Raw genomic sequence first — 18,396 nt, forward strand, 5'->3', positions numbered from 1 at the left:
CTTCTATTCCTTCCAAAAAGGGCCCAAGCCACGCACAGCAACGCGTACTCATTATCCTAGCTACTCAGAAGGCTGAGGAAGGAGGGTCTCTTGAACTCAGGACCTGGACAGCATAAGTGACATAGCAAGACTATCACTAAACACACAGAGCCAAATGTGGCAGCTCAAAAATAATCACATTCTTCAGTGGCTAAGGAAGGAAGATTAAGAGTTAGAGGCCAGCCTGGGCTACAGAGAAATACCGTATCTCAAATCAGTCAACAGGGTCCGATTCTGAAAACAATGCAGTTGAAGAGATGAAGCTACCACTCTGATAGTTTCAACTTTCTTTAAAACCATTTTTTTCCAGAATGGGGTGTCTATTAAGTCCTTATTAGAAAGGTGGTGTACACCTTTAATATCAGCACTTGGGAAGTAGAGGCAGGTGGATCTCTGTGAGTTTGAGGCCAGCCTGGTCTACCCTGAGTTCCAGGACAGCCTGGGCTACAAAGTGAAACCCTGTCTTGAACGCCCCCCAAAAATAGCTCATATTTCCGATTTTTATATAACAGGAATAATTTCTTATATCCACAAACACCTAATTTTTGTTTACACTGAAAATTTGGGAAATAACCTAAATACTAACTATGGAAAAGGTTAAACAAAGTAAAATATTTAAAAGCACTGTGCTTTCCCATAGGGAGAACATTGTGCTATCCCATTAAATTCATTAGCACATGGACAATACTATCACATAGAAAGGAAATTTGATGAAAAGAACAGATGATATACAATAACCTAAGCAATATAAAAAGAGCTACACACCAAATGTGCTGGTGCAGTAATGTTTTCCTGTAATCCCACTACTGGAAAGACCTAAAGAAGGGGATCAAGAGTTGGAAGCTAGCCTGGGTTACACAGGAGAGTCAGTCTCAAAAAAAAAAAAAAAAAAAGGAGGCAGCCCCATGACTAAGAACAGCTGCTTTTCCTGAGTGTCCACGTTCAGATCCCAGCACCACACCGGGCAGTTCATACCTGCCTGCAACTCCAATTCCAGAGGCTCTGACACCCTCTTCTAGCCTCCACAAGCACCCACACACATGTGGCACACACATACACACATGTGGCACACATACACACAAGCACATAAAAATGAATCCTTAAAAAATATAAGATTAAAACCTATATATTTGGTGAAAAATAGGACACAAACCATAACTTCTAAAACACTGTCCTTGTTTTCACTCTATAGCACATTTTAACTGAATAAACATTCAGTTCAATTAGAACTTTTAAAAGGGGCTGGAGAGATGGCTCAGAGGGAAAGCATGAGGTCTGATCCCAACATCCACATCCAAAGCCAGCATGTGGCTCACACCTCTGATCCCAGCACTGAGATCTGGAGACTGAGGTCTGGCCGCCAGAGAGAGCATAGCCAATTCAGGCCATCCATGAGCTCCAGGTCCAGTGAGAGGCTCCATGGCAAAAAATAAGGTGCAGAGTGACAGAGGAGACACCTATGTTGACTCCCAGGCTCCACACACACACACACACACACACACACACACACACACACACACACACACACCAGATATATGAGCATTCACACAGGGGAATAAGGGAAAGCTGGACGTAGTGATGCATACTTATAATTCCAGCACTGGAGAAGCAGAGGTAGGATTAGCACAGTCATCCTTTGTTCAAGGCCAGCCTGAGCTCCACAAGACCTTATCAGCTAAGGCTTATCTCAAGGGGAGCTTAAAATATTTGCTGACCTAGTCTTGTACATACCAAACTGTTACAGAACCTGGAGATTCCAAAGTGAGAAACTTCTTGGCTATACAGTCTCATACAGACTGGTCCTAAGATACTTCCCATTATTAAAAAAGGTCAGCATATACTGAGGGCACTCCTAAACTTTATGATGTCCACCTTGGATCAAGATTTATGAAAGTGGAAAGTAGTACATTATTGTAATTGTCTCTCTTCTCAATCAATGGGAGCCTGTGTCTAAGAAACAGTAGGCATGGAGATACAAGCCTGTAATGTCAGCACTGAGAGTTTAAAACAGGAGGGTTGTGAATTGCAAGTCAGCTGTGTAGACACCCTGTGACTGACACGTGGTGAAGGCAGAACTGGGACAGTCCAGTGGCCCCAGAGCACTTGCACTGAGAGGACAAGTTTAAGGAGAAGCACTGAGAGGACAAGTTTAAGGAGAAGCAGGGGAGGGCTACGTTTGCAAGAAAACACGATTTCGGTAACAGGATGGATATTTGAAATTATTTAGAAGCCTCATCTGACACATTTAAACAAAGTCAGGTGTGATAGCTCACAGAGACAGGCACATCTCTGCAGGTTCGAGCCCAGCCAATCTATGTATCAAGTTCTAGGACTGCCACAGCCACACAGTGAAGAGGAGGCGAAGGAAGACTTCCTCGTTTCTATAACAATCTGTTTTAAGTTAAAGAATCAGCACCTGGGCTGGGACCCATTCAGGGTTCGCAGAGACTATCGAGGAGTGGGCTATCTTGTCTGCCCACCCAGAAGTCAGTGAGGTAGGAAGATGCAACAAGGTGAACACTTCACCTCGGGTGGGATGCCAAAGGTTCCGAGAGGAATGGGGCTCAATTCTGAGGTGTTTCCCCGCCGTCACCCCTCTGCCACCACCCCACGCTGACAGAGCACGCAGGCATCCCCTCAGGAGCTGCCGGAACGGTTCAAGTTTCGGACCCCTCCCACGCTCTGCAGCTGTCCAGCACTCCACGGCCGTCCCGCAGCACTTACTGCCCAAAGGGGCCTGGGAGGCAGCAGCTGCTTCCACCCCTACTGCCCGGCGCCAGGGAGAGCACTTGGAGACTGCCCGCAGCCGTCAGGCTCCCCAGGGCCTCCTGCTCTCGGTGCAGCTGCGCCCGCGATCCCAGCTGCGCCGTCTCCTTGGCAGGGATCTGCACCAGCAGCATAGGTAGAACCCGCTCCATGGCCCCGGCACAGCCGGGGGAGGCAACACTTCCGGGCCCCAGCTTGGCAGCCATCCTGGCCCAGGCGTTCCTTCCGGCAGAGGCGCCCGCGTGCGTCACGGACATGCGCGGTGTTTTGTATCTTGTGACTGTCATCTGAACGGCGAGGCGGTCTTAAGCCAGTACGCGTCTAGCTGGGCGTGGGGGCGGGGCTAAGCAGACTCCGGCGAACTACGCCTACCCTCCCTCCGCCCAGTAGACGCCAGGTCCTTTCAGCTGCATCCTGTGCTCCTTACCAAAGCTTTCCAGAAACCCAGTTGCTGGCCCCTCTTCATTTTTTGTGCTATTGTTTTGTGTCATTGTTTGACCCAAAACCCGTGCGGTTTTATTGGTAGCAAGGACTCTGATAGTCTAGAACCCTGGCCCCTTAAAAAACAAAACAAAAAAAAAGCAAGCAACAAAAAACCAGGGCCATGCCTGGCAGTGGTGGCGCACGCCTTTAATCCCAGCACTCGGGAGGCAGAGGCAGGCGGATCTCTGTGAGTTCGAGGCCAGGCTGGAACGACAGCCTCCAAAACAATACAGAGAAACCCTGTCTCGAAAAACCAAAAAAAACCCAGGGCCACAAAACTGCCCCCCCCAAGCTTCAAGAAATCTGCCCCCACGGAATTTTGCAAAACAGCCATTCCCATCAGATGCCCCAGAGCCTAGAATTTACAAAAGCAGGCAATCTGATTCATCTCCCACCAGGCAGCTTTGAAGATCAGTTTAACACAAAACCATTCACTAGGTCCTTCCTCCTGACTACAAAAACTGATTTTCAGACACTGCACATTTTGACTCAACTGCAACGTCTATTATTGCACCTTCCTGGCTCATCCAGTATAAAGCCTCTCTCCACTCCAGTCACTCCCAAATCATACCATGTTTCCCCACAGTATTTATGACTAATTGATATTTTCTGTCAATTCCTGCCCAACCTCTGTGTAAATCTGAAAGTATCAGAGATTTGTGTACCATTATTATCCTCCTACCTGAAACCCAGCCTGGCTCATAAAAGGTACTCCAGTGTTCTTTGATTTCAGGATTTCACTTGACAAAATGCAACCAAGTATTTCCCTATGCTTATATCTGAATCTCTCAGCCTTAGCACAGCTGTTTGGTTTATATAAAGTTCGGCAACATTGAGGCAACGTCCCAGATTATACTTTTATTACATATAGCAAGGCCTTGTCTCTTATAAAGGATATTCTTGACACATTCACAAAATGGCCTTCATTGTAATTCTAGACTTACAAACAAGTTAACATATCATTTGATATTTCTTTAATAATACCTAAAGTCATGCCTTAATTTTAGGCAAATCACTTAGATTTTAAGAAAGGATATGACAATGTTTGTGGCAGAGTTCTCCAATATAACAAAGCATAGGAAATGTATCATTGTAGGCAGGTGATGTAGTTTCATTTCTGATATTTCAACCTCTCACATGTAAGTTCCAGAATTAATAAATCTCTAGGTACAGGCAAGTCTAAAAAGAGAACAAGAGTTAACTGCAAACAATTCCATTTTACAAACATTTATGGTTAAGTCATGCTTGGCTCATTCTAACAGCGGGTAAATACTGAGGACAGAGAATACCTCTGTTATTTCGCTTATATTCTGGAATACTCTTTTAACTATTTTTGAATGAATTAGTTATTCAACTTCTCAGATTGCTGCAGACTCCGGCAGCACCTACAAATGACTGAACATTGGGAATAAATGTAAATGTTTGGCCAAGCAGTTGGAAGGACCCTAATGAGTCAAGACTGGTTACTCAGAAAATACCTGAGGGTCTAAATCAATTTGTTAATGTTTTATTACATTTACATGCTTGCTCACACACATCCTAGACACCTCTCTCTCTCTCTCTCTCTCTCTCTCTCTCTCTCTCTCACACACACACACACACACACACACACACACACACACTCCACAGAGGTCACAGGACAAATCTTAGGAGTCATTTGTCTCATTTCACCATGTGAGTCCCTCTGATGAACAATCTCCCTGACCTTAGAACTACTTTTTTTTGAGACAGAATTTCATATCTCACTATGCAGCCTTGGCTGACCTGGAACTCACCTCTGAACCTAAGTGCTGCGATCAAGGGCATGCATTACCATGCCCAGCCCAGAGAACTCTGTCTAAAGCACATTATTTTTCCATGCTCACAGCTTCTAAGAGAAAGCCGGGCGTTGGTGGCGCACGCCTTTAATTCCAGCACTCGGGAGGCAGAGGCAGGCGGATCTCTGAGTTCGAGACAAGCCTGGACTACCAAGCAAGTTCCAGGACAGCCTCCAAAGCCACAGAGAAACCCTGTCTCCAAAAACCAAAAACCAAAACAAAATAACAGCTTTTAAGAGATTTCATTCACAGACCTAAATAAGGGTTATATGACTGTCTCTACAAGCACTTACTCCATTCTGGCTTCCAGCTGCTGAACTAATTGTTTGTCCATGTGATGACAGAACAGGGGAAGCAGGTTCCTGGGGAAGGTTAGGGGTTCTGCGAGAGATGCTGCAGGTAACTGAGAGATCTCCCAGGCAATCAGAATCACCAAGTCTGTCCTGATGGACCCAAAAGAAAAACCCAGCAGAGCTTTTAGATTGATGCAGGAAACTGATATTCAGGCAAATTCCCTTATTATTTGTCCACCACTGCAGTCACTGATCCCATTCCAGATAGCAATTAAGAGGTAACATCTGTACATTTGGTACATATCCAATAATGTCTATCCATCCTCCTTCCTATTTGACCTTAATAACTCTAAGGAGTTAATAGCACCACTCCCAGATGAAGAAACAGACTAAGAAATGAAATGCCTCAAAGTTACACTGCAGTAGACAGGTCCATTTGACTCTAAAATGTATCTTCTTTAGTTACTATGACCCCGTCCTCTGTGAGAAACAAACATTTTAGGATGCACCGTGGGGCCGTGGGGCCTGAAGACACCGTTCTGCTATGTCTTCTTTCTCTGCCCAGCTTCCTCCCTGGTACTTGAATGTGTTGCTCAGGGACCCTTTCCCCAGGCTCACCCTAAACACTCAGGGATATTGGAATGTGTTGATAAGACCTTTATGATCTTACCAAACTGTGCAGTCACTGCTGGATCGAAGGGAAGCATCCAGGGACACCAGCTGCTCTCCATGACTCAGCAAGGCATAAAGCAGTGATATCCCAAACTATGAGTGATAGACAGTTCAAGAGAAAATGAAGTCACCTGGGTGTTTTGTGCTTCTCTGGTTTGCTGGCTTCCTCCTGAAGGACAGGCTTTGCGTGTACAGATGGAGACCAAAACCACAAGAACCATCAGATTTTATAGCTAAAAAAAGAACTCTGACATTGGCAAAGGAATCATTGCCCTGAATTTTCAGCAAGTCTTGGAGGGCTGACTAGATGGAGGAATCAGTTAGTGGATGAGGCATGGAATCTGGACTCTGATGCAGGTAGTCTGTGGGCCACGCTTTCAGAAGTACCACCTTAACCAGATCTATAGATTAGGGTGCACAAGAGAATTCACTAGAGATTGACAGACACTGTCAAGTCTAGAGTGGCATACTTCATGACTTGCTGCTGTGGGCTGGGGATGGGGTTCAGTGCTATGCTATGGGAAGGTCCTAGTACACACAAGCCCTTGCTCAGCACAAAGAAACAACTTATCTCTACTTTAGAAAGAACTAAAATTGCCGGGGCGGTGGTGGCGCACGCCTTTAATCCCAGCACTCGAGAGGCAGAGGCAGGTGGATCTCTGTGAGTTTGAGGCCGGGCTGGACCGATAGCCTCCGAAACTTATACAGAGAAACCCTGTCTCGTAAAAACCAAAAAAAAAAGAACTAAAATTATAAACATATGGGAAGCCTCCACATTTTTTACATTTACTCTAAAGGGCACACAATAAAAAATTTTGAGATTTCTGATGTGGAAACTCACATCACCAGTAGCCACAGGGAGTCCATCACAAAAGTTGTGTCATTTCTCCAGATATAGATCTCAGATAGTCCAGGCTAACCTTGAACTCAGCAGAAAGACAAAGATGATCTTGAAATCCCGATACCCTTGTTTCTACTTTCCCTTACAAGTATGTTCCACCACCACACTCACTTGGTATGGTGCTGGAGATCAAAGCCAGAACTTCATACATGCCCCACAAGCACTCCACCAACTGAGCCACACCCCCTCCCCCCAGCCAAGATGTGTGCTTCTCTTTTCTAAATGCCAGGAGGTGAGAAGTCCCGTATCACATGATATTCCCACCATGGCGTTTGTCACAAGCCTCACCACACACTCATAAGCAACAGTGTCAGACAGTATGGAAAGACAAAAGAGATAGGGAAAGGAAGGGAACAGAAAGAAATGGGGGAAAACAGATACCCCACCACCAACACACACAGCTCCTCATTGTGTTCCTAGGAGTGGGACCAGGGACCTGGTATTTAATAAGCTATCTCCTGATGATTCTGTGTTCACTGGAAGGTTTGTTTTTGAGACAGATTTAGAGTGACCTAACACTTGCTATGAAGCTTAAGCTGATCTTGAACTCATGACTCAGCCTCCTGAGTACTAGGAGTATACCATGTCCCATTCTCACTAGACATTGAGAAGTGCTACTGAGGATAAGATTTGAGCAGAGGTGAAGACTGTTCTCTTGATTATTTCTTTCTAGTAGCACCATTTAGAAGTCATCTATGGGAGGCCTGTCATGGTGGCACATGCCAGCCAACATAAAATTCATGAGTTCAAGGTTATCCTTGGTTACATGGAGAGTTCTAGACCAGGCTAAGCTATATAAAACCCTGTCTCAAAAAATCAAAACAAACAAAAAGCCATCTGTGGAGAGAAGAGTATCCCAGATATATTACCTGATTCTGAAGTACCACAGAGACTGGCCGCTCTGAGGAGCCAGGTGGTAGCAACATTAGACCTCGCAGTCCATGGAGGAGTTGATGGAAGGTCAAATGACTGATATATTTTCCCAGAGGTTTGAACAGCATGTGTAGAGCCTGCAAGAAAATGAGTGTGTCTATCCCAACTCTACCACAACTTCATCTCCTCATACTTTGCCTCCAGTTCCTTCCCTGGCTGACCGCCTTTGACACCTTCCTGGTTAGGTTCCATGCCAGGCCGAACACTGCTCACACTCTGTTCCTATAGAGTCCTAGAATACGGGCTTATTTTACAGTGGTTTTATAGGACGTAGATGAGATTCACCCCTCAGAGGACCCTTTTGTCTCAAACTCACACCTGTACAGCAGTCACCTGCTTTCCCTTGCTCATCATACCTGAGGAGGATCTGCTGTTGCTACGGTTGTTTGCTCTGTAACTTCGTTGTCTGAGGGGTGCGTAGCACCACTCTACATCTTGCTGGCACCTCTAGGAAGGGAAGGGACAGGGAGGGAAAGACTCCAAACCCATGAGACCACCCTGTCTGCTACTCATTGCCACCGCACCTGGTCATCCATGTCCCTCAGGATCAGGAGGGGCAGGTGGTAGATGATATACAGGAGAAGGCTAACGGCTTGATCATGGGGCAAGAAGGGGAGCAGCCGAGCCACCAAAATTTTCCCTTTCCTCACAGACAGCACCTGCAGAAGGCTATCTGCTGTCTCCCTGCAGGGAAGAGAGGAAAGTGTTTTGAGAGCTGTGCCGGGAAAGGCGGCATTTCATGCCAGCAGAGAGTCCTCCACCCCCCCCCCCCCCACTGCGGATCTTCCTCCTCTGAGGCTAAGCTGGAACTCTCTTCATACTCACTCCAGATTGTTCTGCTCCTGGGTCTTTAAGGCCTGAAAGAGCTTCTCAACCTGGTTGCTCTGTTCCCCCGAGTGGTAGAGTTGTGGAAACCCAACATTCTGGCCCTCCTCTATCTTTAGTAACTGAAGGAACATCTGGGAATTTGACAGTTGGGAGGGGAAGAGGTTAGCTGAGCAACATCCTATCCTTAACATTTAGTCAAGAGCATCCCCCAGTGAGCTTATCTCACCTTCTCAATCAGGGATAATACTCGAAGCCTCTGACTGCTTGCAGCTCCTGTACCCTAGGCACAAAGAGTCCCTGGCCCTCAGCCACACCATCAATGCAGCTGGAAAAGGCTAGACACAAAGTCTGACCACATTGCTTCCTCACCTTTATGTCACAACATAAGAGTGTGTAAACCCAAACTATGAGTGTCTTCTAGATAATAGGGGGCAGAAAAAAGTCTAGGATGATCCCACACTCTTACCTGCTCTTGAGTTCCATGAGATACAGCATCAATAGCTCGACGAGGGCTAAGACATGTTGATACAGCTACCTGGCCCAGGGAACCCTCAATTCGTACCACTGCATAAAGAGAGCCAGGGGGAACATGCTTCTCTATAGGAACACCCACCCACCTAGATATCCAGACCAAGGCAGCAGTCTGGCCATACCTGACTCATAAACTTCTGCCTTCTGGATGTAAGGTGTGACCAGCTTGAAAGACTTAGTCCTGTTCCTCTGTCCAAGCAGCTCTCTGTCTGCCTGTCTCTTCTCTAGCTTCTGATAGTACTCCTGAGGATCCAGGGAGCAGGCAAATGTGTGGGCATTTACAAGGCACTCTGAAGGTTCAAGAAAGCGCACAGAAGTGGACATGCCCATACTTCAAGGGTAGATATAAAGGAACCTCTCAAAAGGATGGAAACAAACCTTGGGTATTTAGATAACAGTAAATAACCCCATTTGACCAAAGTGTAGGAGACTAGAAGGAAGGATCTTGGACACAAACTTTAGAAAGATGGATTCTACTTTGGAGTGACTGTGCCAGTACCTAACAGATGTGGCCTCTAGGAGTTGAAGAGAGGGTCAAGAAGGCCCATGAGTCCTAACTCATCTGGCCCAGGTCAAAAGCTGGGCCCGAGCTCACCTGGTAGTAATAATCATCCAGGCGGGGGTTCTCACTTTGCAGCTGAACCATCTGTACTTTTATCACCCAGTCCTTCTCTTTTTGGGTCATGAGGTTAGCATAGGTGTCTGGCTTCAGAGACCAAGGCTTCTGGGCTAGGAGGCTTCAAGCCAGCAGAAACATCCCGTTAGGCATGCCCTGTCATAGTGACTTCCAAGGAGAAGTGAACAGACAGTGGAGTGCTCTTGGAAGGACTGGAAAAGGTGCAGTGTTGGGCAACAGTGATGGAGTACCATTATGCAGTGAGGGAAGACAGGTAGTCACAAGGAAATACCCAGTGTACATACAGACTGCTTCCCCTCAGCCCTGCTTCTCATGGAGGCTTTACCTCACTGATTGTCTCTGCTGCTGCAGCAGGATCCGTTGGTGCTGAGGGTGGAGCTGTGTCAGATGGCTGGGAAGGCTGAAAAGGAAGTCAGCTAGTGGGAAACTTCTCTACGCCCCAACCCTTCCATCCACTCAGACCAGGTAAGCACCAGTGAACATCTAAGGCAGCCCTATGGGTCTGCATTCTTCCCCCAAACCAAAAAGCAGAAATCACCACAACCCTCATTTCCCCATCCCAAGATGTTTTCTGTAACTGACAACAGACAATCTAGGCAGAGCAGTAATCTTTGGGCGTGGATGTTAGTTCTGAGCCCCAGCCTCAGTTCTGCCAGGGTAGCCAACCTCGCTTTGGTAATTTCCTCAGAGCTCTGTTCCTTCAGCTGTCAGGGAACCAGACTGGACTATGCTTCTGATTTTTGTTACTGAAATCTAAGTGTTTTTCTGTGGCAACTGATAAAAGACGACAGAGGTGGTCCTTGGCCACCATGTCTTGTGACCTATAGGAGGAACTCAGCTTGTCCTCATAATGCAGTTACTGGTACCTGAGTTTATGAAGCCACGGGGTCAGTGGGCTATAGAACAGAAGAGGATCTGGCGAAGGCTGGCGAGGTCCAAAGTGGCAGGCTGAAGATCTGACTCTTGGGAACACAGGCTGAAAAGAAATTGATGAGAGATAGTCCAGGGCACAAGGGGGACATGCCACTGAGAGAGGAGAGAATGCTGCCCCTGCTCAGGTCATTTCTCTCTGGGTTCCTCACTTGCCTTTTCCCCTCAATAATTTGCCCAATGTTTTGCTTTGTTGGGGAATCCTCAAGGTAGCTGTGGAGATTGTGTTCCTGGCCTCTGACAGCTTGTCACCTCCTGGAAGTTGCTTTTCCAGTCCCCGAGGATGGGTGGGGAGGACACGCTTTTGAATACCCCCATGCTTTTGTGTTCTGTGTTCAGCTACCGAGGGCAGGCTCCTCTGTGTGTTTTCTGCCCCCCCCAGCCCTCCCCAGAGCTCAGTTACCATATAGCTCTCCCTACTGGATTTCCTAGCTGTCAGTTGTCACACTATTATGTAATTCATGGATGGCAGATGTCTTTCCTGTCTCTATGATCAGCACTTGATCATCTGCTGAGATACTTTATAATGTTGGAGCAGGACTCTATAACTTGCCCCATTTAGTATGAGTGGCAGATGTTCCTGTAGCATTTAAGGCCATCCTGCACCACCTGTCATTTACCAAGCTCTTCTACATGATGTGGCTGTCCACCCTGTACCAATGCCTCGGGTGCTTCATCTCTAGGACAAGGAGAAGGGTAGAGTGAACATAATGGAAGCAAGACAATACTTCTAGGAATGGAATGCTCTGGATCACTCAGTCACCTCCTCACAGGATAGAAGTTTGTGACATCCCCAGAGCACCAAGGGTCTTGGTTCCAGGGGAACCATGCAGCCCTTTCTGGAATAGAAAGGAAGAAATGCCAGATTCAAATGCCCCCCCCCACTGTCTTCTGCTTTTGTTTTCCTGGAAACAAGCCTCAGGCAGCAAAGCCAATTATTTCAACATCCAGGAAGTAACAGACTGACCTTCCCCTTTATCCTCAAGGCCAAATGGGCCAGGATCCTCCTTCCTCCAGAGAAGATTTAACATTTTAGGAATAGATTGCAGGAGGACTGAGTCACCTTATATTGGAAGTCCTTGTCTTTATCCATTGGTCATGTGAATTTACGGCTTCAAATACTAGGAATGGCCTACCAAGAAACAAGGGCTAACACAAAAGTGACTCACCAATAGTAGGGTTACTGTCTATGGGAGACAAGGACTGTGCTGGGATTTTGTGTCCACACATTTGTGTAGGTACACATGCATTAGCATGTTGTGTGTGTGGAGGTTAAAGGATAACCTCAGATGTTGGTTTACAGGGGTCTACAGGGTTCTTTTAACCTTTATCTTGAACCAGGATCTCTCACTGGTCTGGAATTTGACCACATCGGCTGGGTGAGCTGGCCTTAAGTTTCTAAGGTCCCTCTGGTCTCCACCTTCCATCTCACAGTGGCTAGGAGTACAGGTACACACTGCTGTATACAGGGTTTTACATGTGTTATGAAGATATGAACACAGGTCTTACCTTTGCAAGGCAAGGGCTTTATCAACTGAGTTGCTCCTTGGGCTCCAGCCTTCTTGTGGATTTTTGTTGTTTGTTTGGCTTTAGGATGTGTGTGTATGTGTGTGTGGTCTTTCTGTGACTCTTTATGTAATTTAGACTGGGGCCAAGTTTCGATCCTTCTGTTTCTATTCAGGAGTCTTAGTGCTAGCTAGGATTGCAGGTGCGCACCACTACACCTGGCTTGGACCTGATTTAATGTAAAAGACAGCTGCAGAAACTTAAATGGGAGACAGGGGAAAGAGGGAAGGAAAAAAAAACCTCAATTCGGCATCATACCTGAAATAAACCATATTAATTCAAAATGGGTCTTAGCAGAGAAGTAGAGGCAACGAGAAGAGTGTCGACTGACAGTCTGTGAACTGGAGTCCGGACTGTTCTCTCCATCCCTACCTGCCACGGCACTTGTGCCTTTTGGATGGCACTCAGTATGGCTGGGTCCCCAAGATCATTCCCTTCCTCCTCCACATCTGGGGCCGGATCTGAACACAAATCTTCCTCTTCGTTCTCCTTTTCTTCCACGTCCTCCAGGTGGAAGGCAGATACTGAGCCTTCTTCAGGAGCCAAGGGACCAGAGAACTTTCTTGGCCTCTGGTGAAAGTGCAGGCCTGTAGAAGAAGATGGAGACATTGGTGTGAGGACTCTGATCTTAAACGCTTCCGGTTAGAAGCCATCTCTAGACCATTTTAAATATCACCTCTGTGCTATTTTAGTCCTCCTGTCCCCAGAACACTCCCAAGTGAGCCTCCATTACCGTGAACAACACTTGGTAGACACCAAACCCTGTGTCCTCCTGTCTCTTCAATGGTCTGAATGAATACCACAGGCTTTTCTCCATTCACAATTCCTAATCTAACAAGCCCTTCTGTTACCTCTTGAAATGAGCTGGTCTCAGCTGTCCCAATTCATTGCAACTTAACGCTGCTGTATGCTCCATACTTTACACTGCATGTCTACTGAACAGTCACACAGTGCTGTCAGAACATTGCGGACAGTTTTTCCACAGTGGCAAGGAAAACAAAAGCCTAGAAAAATCTATCTCAGTAGCTAGCCATGGAAGAGCGTTCAGTCACTGTTGCCGAGCCTGGTTTCTCAGCTATGCTGCTGTGTACCTCTTGCCTGTGCACCTCTGGACATTTTATGCAGACACTCAGCCCACTTGGTGAAACCTTCAAGGCATTTCATCTTGGCAGCCTGGTAGCCTTTCTTGCCAGTTGTGCGCCCCACTGATAGAGAAGCCTCTGGAAGGGAAACCTGGGACAGAGAAGAGACACACATTCTTTCCCTCGATAAGGATGGGGTGGCCACTAGAACATCCATGGTCTCTTTTCAGCACAGTGGGCAGAGAATTATTGACCCAAGGCCTCAAGCGGCAAGAGTCTGAGCTCTCAGATAACTATATAACCCTCCACCCTCCCACCTTACCAGCTCAGCTTCAAGGAGGGACAGAAGTTAGGGAGCTCGCTAAGCATTGGAAGAATACAACCAACCACTTTCTGTGCACAGTGACACCCTGCTGCCCACACCCACCACCTGACTGCTGCTGAACTTCCCCCGTAGGTAAGCCATGGCATCCTGGGCCAGGGTCTGCTTGCTTCTCCTAGCTTTTGAAGGCTCAGCTGTGCCTCCTGCTCACCTGTTAAAGGGCCAGCATGCCTCACTGCTGAGGTGGTGTAGAAGTATGAGAACTCTAATAAAGAAAACACTTAGTCAGGTGTGGTAGCATAGGCCAGTGATCCTAGCCCTTGAGAGATGGAGACAGGAGGGTCAGGAGTTTAAGGGAAGTTTCAGGTACTTAGGAAACTTGAGGCCACTGACTCAAACAACAACAAAATAAGAACACACAAAAAAGAAAACTCTTATCTGACTATAGTGGCCCACACCTGTAATCCCAGCACTTGGGAGGCTTTGCTTTAAGGTCAACCTGGGCTACACAGTGAATTCCAAGTTGGTTTGCTCACCAGAATTTGGCCTCGCCTCAAAAGATAAAGAAAAACACACAAAATCTCTCTTGATTGGGGAAGAGGAACAAATTGTGTATTTAATTGTCTAAGTCTATGAGTCAGTTCGTTGAGGCTGACATTTTGGGGGCAAATGTTTAAAAAGGGTCCGTTAAGGAAGATTTAGGAGTTTTGTAAAAACTTTGCTTCCATTGGATTCCTAAGTTTTACTCCAGCCTAGTTAGAGAGGAAGGTTCTAGATGCATCCTGAGGTTGCCTCTGGGAAGGGCATTCAATCTTTCCCCAAATCCACCTGAGGGTGCTTGAGCCTCGCTGGGTTACATCAACGAGTTTACTCACCCAGCTGCCAATGATGCATGGCCCATAAGGGTGAGAACACCTTTGCACAAGACAGCACAAACTTGAGTCTGCTTGGCCACTTTAACAGAAAGAGCTGGGACTGTAGGTACCTCGGTATATATATTACAGTTGGTAACATACAATTATATTCTTATATTATTTGTTATTATGTGTGTGTGGTCTAGACCAGTGCTTTGTACATGTTAGCCAAGTGCTCTACTCCCTGAGCTACATGCCCAGCACTTGGGAGGCTGAGGCAGGAAGACTGTCTCCAGTTTGAAGCAAGCTGAGGCTTTTTAGTGGGTTCAGGCCTGGGCTGCATAGTGAAGGGAGACCATATCTCAGAGCAAACAGATGGAGGACGAGTAGGGTAGGAGGAGGAGAAACAAACTATGTCAAAAGACTGGGACCGCTGGGTGTTGGTGGCGTATGCCTTTAATCCCAGCACTCAGGAGGCAGAGACAGGTGTGTCTCTGTGAGTTTGAGACCAGCCTTGTCTACAAGAGCTGGTACCACGACAGCCACAAAAGCCACAGAGAAACCTTGTCTTGAAAAAACAAAAAAAGACTAGGACCACAACCTGGCACAGGGACTTTTTTTTTCCTTCAAGGATGCCTAATACCTGTCCATCAAAAAAAAAAAAAAAAAAAAAAAAAAAAAGACCAGTGTAGTGCTTGATGTATCCCTATAGGTAAGGACTATTTTTAAATGACACAGGTAGTGACCTGTGTTTTGCCTTACCTTTGCCTCAACCTCCTTAAATACATCATTTACATCATTTACAATAGATTGAATTTCCTATTGCAATGTTACTCCTACATAATTCATGGTCTTTGGAGAATCTGTTATTTAGGTGGCAACTGCCTCCCCCACCCCACCACTATGTGTCACTCCAGCCATACCTCCTTCTGTGTGTCCCCTAGGACATTTCTAAGAATGTAATGATGATACCTCAGCATGCTTAAGAGAAAAAACCCCCCATAGATTTCATCTTAAAAAGTGAAATCACACTGAAGATATTTATGCCAGAGTAAACTCCAGAAAAAGCAAAGATTTTAAGTAAATAAAACCCCAAGCTTACTAAAAAGTGGGAGCTCAGCGAGTGAAGGTGCCAAGCCTGACAATCTTTTTCAGTCTCCAGGACCCCACTAGGTAAAAACGACTCCTGCAAATTTTCCCTGACTTCTTCACACATACACCAGGGCATGTGTACATTCATGCCCCCCAAATAATTGTTTAAACATTCTATTTAAAAATCCACAAGGAGCTGGAGGTGTAACTCAGTTGTTAAGGCACTTGCCTAGCACGGGCATGGTCTGGGTTATAAAAATCTCAAATCCAGCCCGGGTGTTGGTGGCACACGCCTTTAATCCCAGCACTGGGGAGGCAGAAGCAGGAGGATCACTGTGAGTTTGAGACTAGCCTGGTAGACAGAGCGAGTTCCAGGACAGCCTCCAAAGCCACAGAGAAACCCTGTCTCGAAAACCCAAAAAAAAAAAGCAAACCAAAACAACAACAACAAAAAAACCAAAAATCTCAAATCCAGGCATAGTGATACACACCTATAATCCCAGCACTTGGAAGAAGAAGGCAAAAGGTTTGAGAATTCAAGGTCATCATAGCTACATAAGAGAGTTAAAGACCAGCTTGGGCTACATAAGACAGTGTCTCAAAAAACAAACAAACAGACAAAAAACAAACAAACAAGCCCCTCCCCCAAATCCCAAGGTGTCATTGTTGTTCTCTATATATGCTTCAGGTTACATTATGAGAAAGGTGAATATATAAATAAGAAAAGTTGATACTTTGCCTATCAAACATGTATTCAGTACCCAGTCAAGTAATTCTCCAATGATTTACAGTTCAACATATTAAAAATCTCTTTGTATGTGTGCACATGTGTTCAGACGTATGTGCCCACGCCAAAGGATGAAGTTGGATGTCTTCTTCTGTTACTTTCTGTCTTAGTTCTTGAGGCAAGGTCTTTCACCTTTCACCGAGCCTGGGGCTAGCCATTTCTGCTAGGATGGGTGGCCATTGAGCTCTTGTGACCTTCCTGTAGTGACCTCCAACACCCGGGATGTAGGCATAAGCAAGCACAGCTGAATAGTTGATTTTAACTCAGGTGCTCCTGCTTTCCCACACAATGCTCTTACCCATTTAGCTGCTGCTTCAGCCACCACACTTTCTATTATCAATATTTAACTGCTACATTTGCAAAAGCCCTGGGCCCATGAATCTTTTGACAAGGTCTTGCTATGTAACTGACTTTGACCTTTAATTCCCCATGTATTCCAGGCTGGCTTTAAACTCAGGATCCTCAGGCCCCAGCCTTCCAAATACTTGAATGATAGGTATACACCACAACCTTGGCTTAGACGTCAGGCTTTCTGCAGACACATGATAGGAATCTAGAAACCCATTGCTCTACCTACAACTTGGTAATTAATCTCCAGTGATGCTGTGGGGGATCTGGCTGGTGGGAGAAACTGTCCTAGCACAGGCACAGATGTCAACGCTAGTTACAGGAAAAGGTCAGTTTTCATGGCCCATCCGGCCAAGTGATCTCAAGCTAGAGGAGATGGCTTTGCCCAAGCTGACAGCAAACTCTTAGTCCACAGTGGCTACTGTACTCAGAGCTAAAACCATTAACTATAATTCTCTTCTTACACTCAGCTCCTTAAAGCCTCCTCCAAGTGTTTAGTTCTAGATAAAAACTGAATGGTTAAAGAACCAACCCATTTGCTACTCTTTTTAATTTAAGGATCAAACCCAGGGCCTGTGCATGTTAGGCAAGTGTGCCACCGCTGGACTACTCCCCAGCTTCACCTCTATGACCTTTTCTTTTTGGTGCATGTCCAGGGGATGGGGTGGGTGCACACCCATGTATTCATGTGTAGAGGTCAGAGGTTCATATCAGGGGTCTTCCTCTATTGTTCTACACCTTATTCTCTCACAGAACCTGCAGCTCTGTATTTGGCTAGCCTGCCTAGACAGCAGGCATCCTGGCTACGATTCATATATGTTTATAACCCTCCCAGCTCCAGGGTTATAGACATGCACTGCAGTGCACTTTCCAACTGAGTCTCTCCCCAGCTCCCACACCACTTATAGCTAATTCTAACAACTGAATGTGATCAGAATACTAGACAGAGCTCATAATACCTGTTACACAGAATTCAAGGAGCAAAGACAGGAGTTGAGTATTTAACTTACACTTTGCAGAGTCAGCAGCTGAGAAGGCAGCAGGTTAACATCCTGAAAGCTGCTGAGTGGTTTGAATGAGATAGTCTCCCTAAGTCTTGGACATTTGAATATGTGGTATCTGGTTGGTGGCTGTTTGGAAGGACTAGGAGGTGTGGCCTTGCTAGAGGGAGTATTTAGAGACAGGAAGTCTTTGTGCTCACAGACATGCTAGACAGTGTTTCTCAACTCATAGGTTGAAACTCATTGTGGGGGTGTCAAACAACCATTTCATAGGGGTTGCCTAAGAGGTATTTACATTACAATTCAAAAGAGTAACAAAATTAGAGTTACGAAGCAGCAATGAAAATAATTTTATGGTTGGGAGTAACCACAACATGAGGAACTGTACTAAAGGGTTGCAGCATCAGAGGTGTTGGCTCCTTGGGTTGGTCTGAGGCTCTGAGAACCTGGCACAACACTACTGTCATAGGAGAAACTGAAATGTTAAGCACACAGAGTTGTTCCTTCAAGGGAA

At 46.1% G+C, this 18,396-nt stretch overlaps 2 protein-coding genes across 7 annotated transcripts in view; both read right to left on the reverse strand.

The window, feature by feature from the left end:
- Spg11 (SPG11 vesicle trafficking associated, spatacsin) overlaps positions 1 to 3,041 on the reverse strand; it is a 66,881-nt gene extending 63,840 nt beyond the window's left edge. Inside the window, exon 1 of the mRNA XM_040746169.1 lies at positions 2,764 to 3,041. Within this exon, the coding sequence (XP_040602103.1) occupies positions 2,764 to 3,011 (248 nt within the window). The 5' untranslated portion in view covers positions 3,012 to 3,041. The remainder of the gene's footprint in view (positions 1 to 2,763) is intronic.
- A 1,090-nt stretch (positions 3,042 to 4,131) lies between these two features.
- On the reverse strand, positions 4,132 to 14,122 carry Patl2 (PAT1 homolog 2). Of its 6 annotated transcripts, none has more exons than XM_040746174.1 (15): positions 14,012 to 14,122; positions 13,488 to 13,629; positions 12,769 to 12,983; positions 10,767 to 10,876; positions 10,226 to 10,300; positions 9,859 to 10,000; positions 9,386 to 9,506; positions 9,199 to 9,296; positions 8,959 to 9,012; positions 8,730 to 8,863; positions 8,429 to 8,588; positions 7,841 to 7,981; positions 6,069 to 6,163; positions 5,399 to 5,548; positions 4,132 to 4,467 (listed from the first exon to the last, which is right to left on the reverse strand). In XM_040746174.1, exons 2-15 carry the CDS (start codon positions 13,558 to 13,560, stop codon positions 4,452 to 4,454), a joined length of 1,584 nt encoding a protein of 527 aa, XP_040602108.1. In that variant the 5' UTR covers positions 13,561 to 13,629; positions 14,012 to 14,122; the 3' UTR covers positions 4,132 to 4,451. The 6 variants fall into 6 exon arrangements, with proteins under 6 accessions (XP_040602108.1, XP_040602105.1, XP_021081949.2 ...); XM_040746171.1 differs by lacking the exon at positions 14,012 to 14,122 and adding an exon at positions 13,909 to 13,997; XM_021226290.2 differs by lacking the exon at positions 14,012 to 14,122 and adding an exon at positions 13,906 to 13,986.
- Between the last annotated feature and the right edge of the window lie 4,274 nt (positions 14,123 to 18,396).

This window comes from Mesocricetus auratus, unplaced genomic scaffold (genome assembly GCF_017639785.1).
Source record: "Mesocricetus auratus isolate SY011 unplaced genomic scaffold, BCM_Maur_2.0 Super-Scaffold_100004, whole genome shotgun sequence".
In the NCBI taxonomy this organism is placed as follows: domain Eukaryota; kingdom Metazoa; phylum Chordata; class Mammalia; order Rodentia; family Cricetidae; genus Mesocricetus; species Mesocricetus auratus.

Excerpts from the sequence above, each read along its gene's own strand:
- Patl2 (XM_021226290.2), bottom strand. The coding sequence starts at position 13,944 with ATGGCTTACCTACGGGGGAAGTTCAGCAGCAGTCAGGTG. Across the intron at positions 13,630-13,905 it reads AGTTCAGCAGCAGTCAGGTG|GTTTCCCTTCCAGAGGCTTC; the intron begins GTGGGTGTGGGC and ends TCTCTGTCCCAG. Across the intron at positions 5,549-6,068 it reads AGCAGTGACTGCACAGTTTG|GACAGACTTGGTGATTCTGA; the intron begins GTAAGATCATAA and ends TGGGTCCATCAG.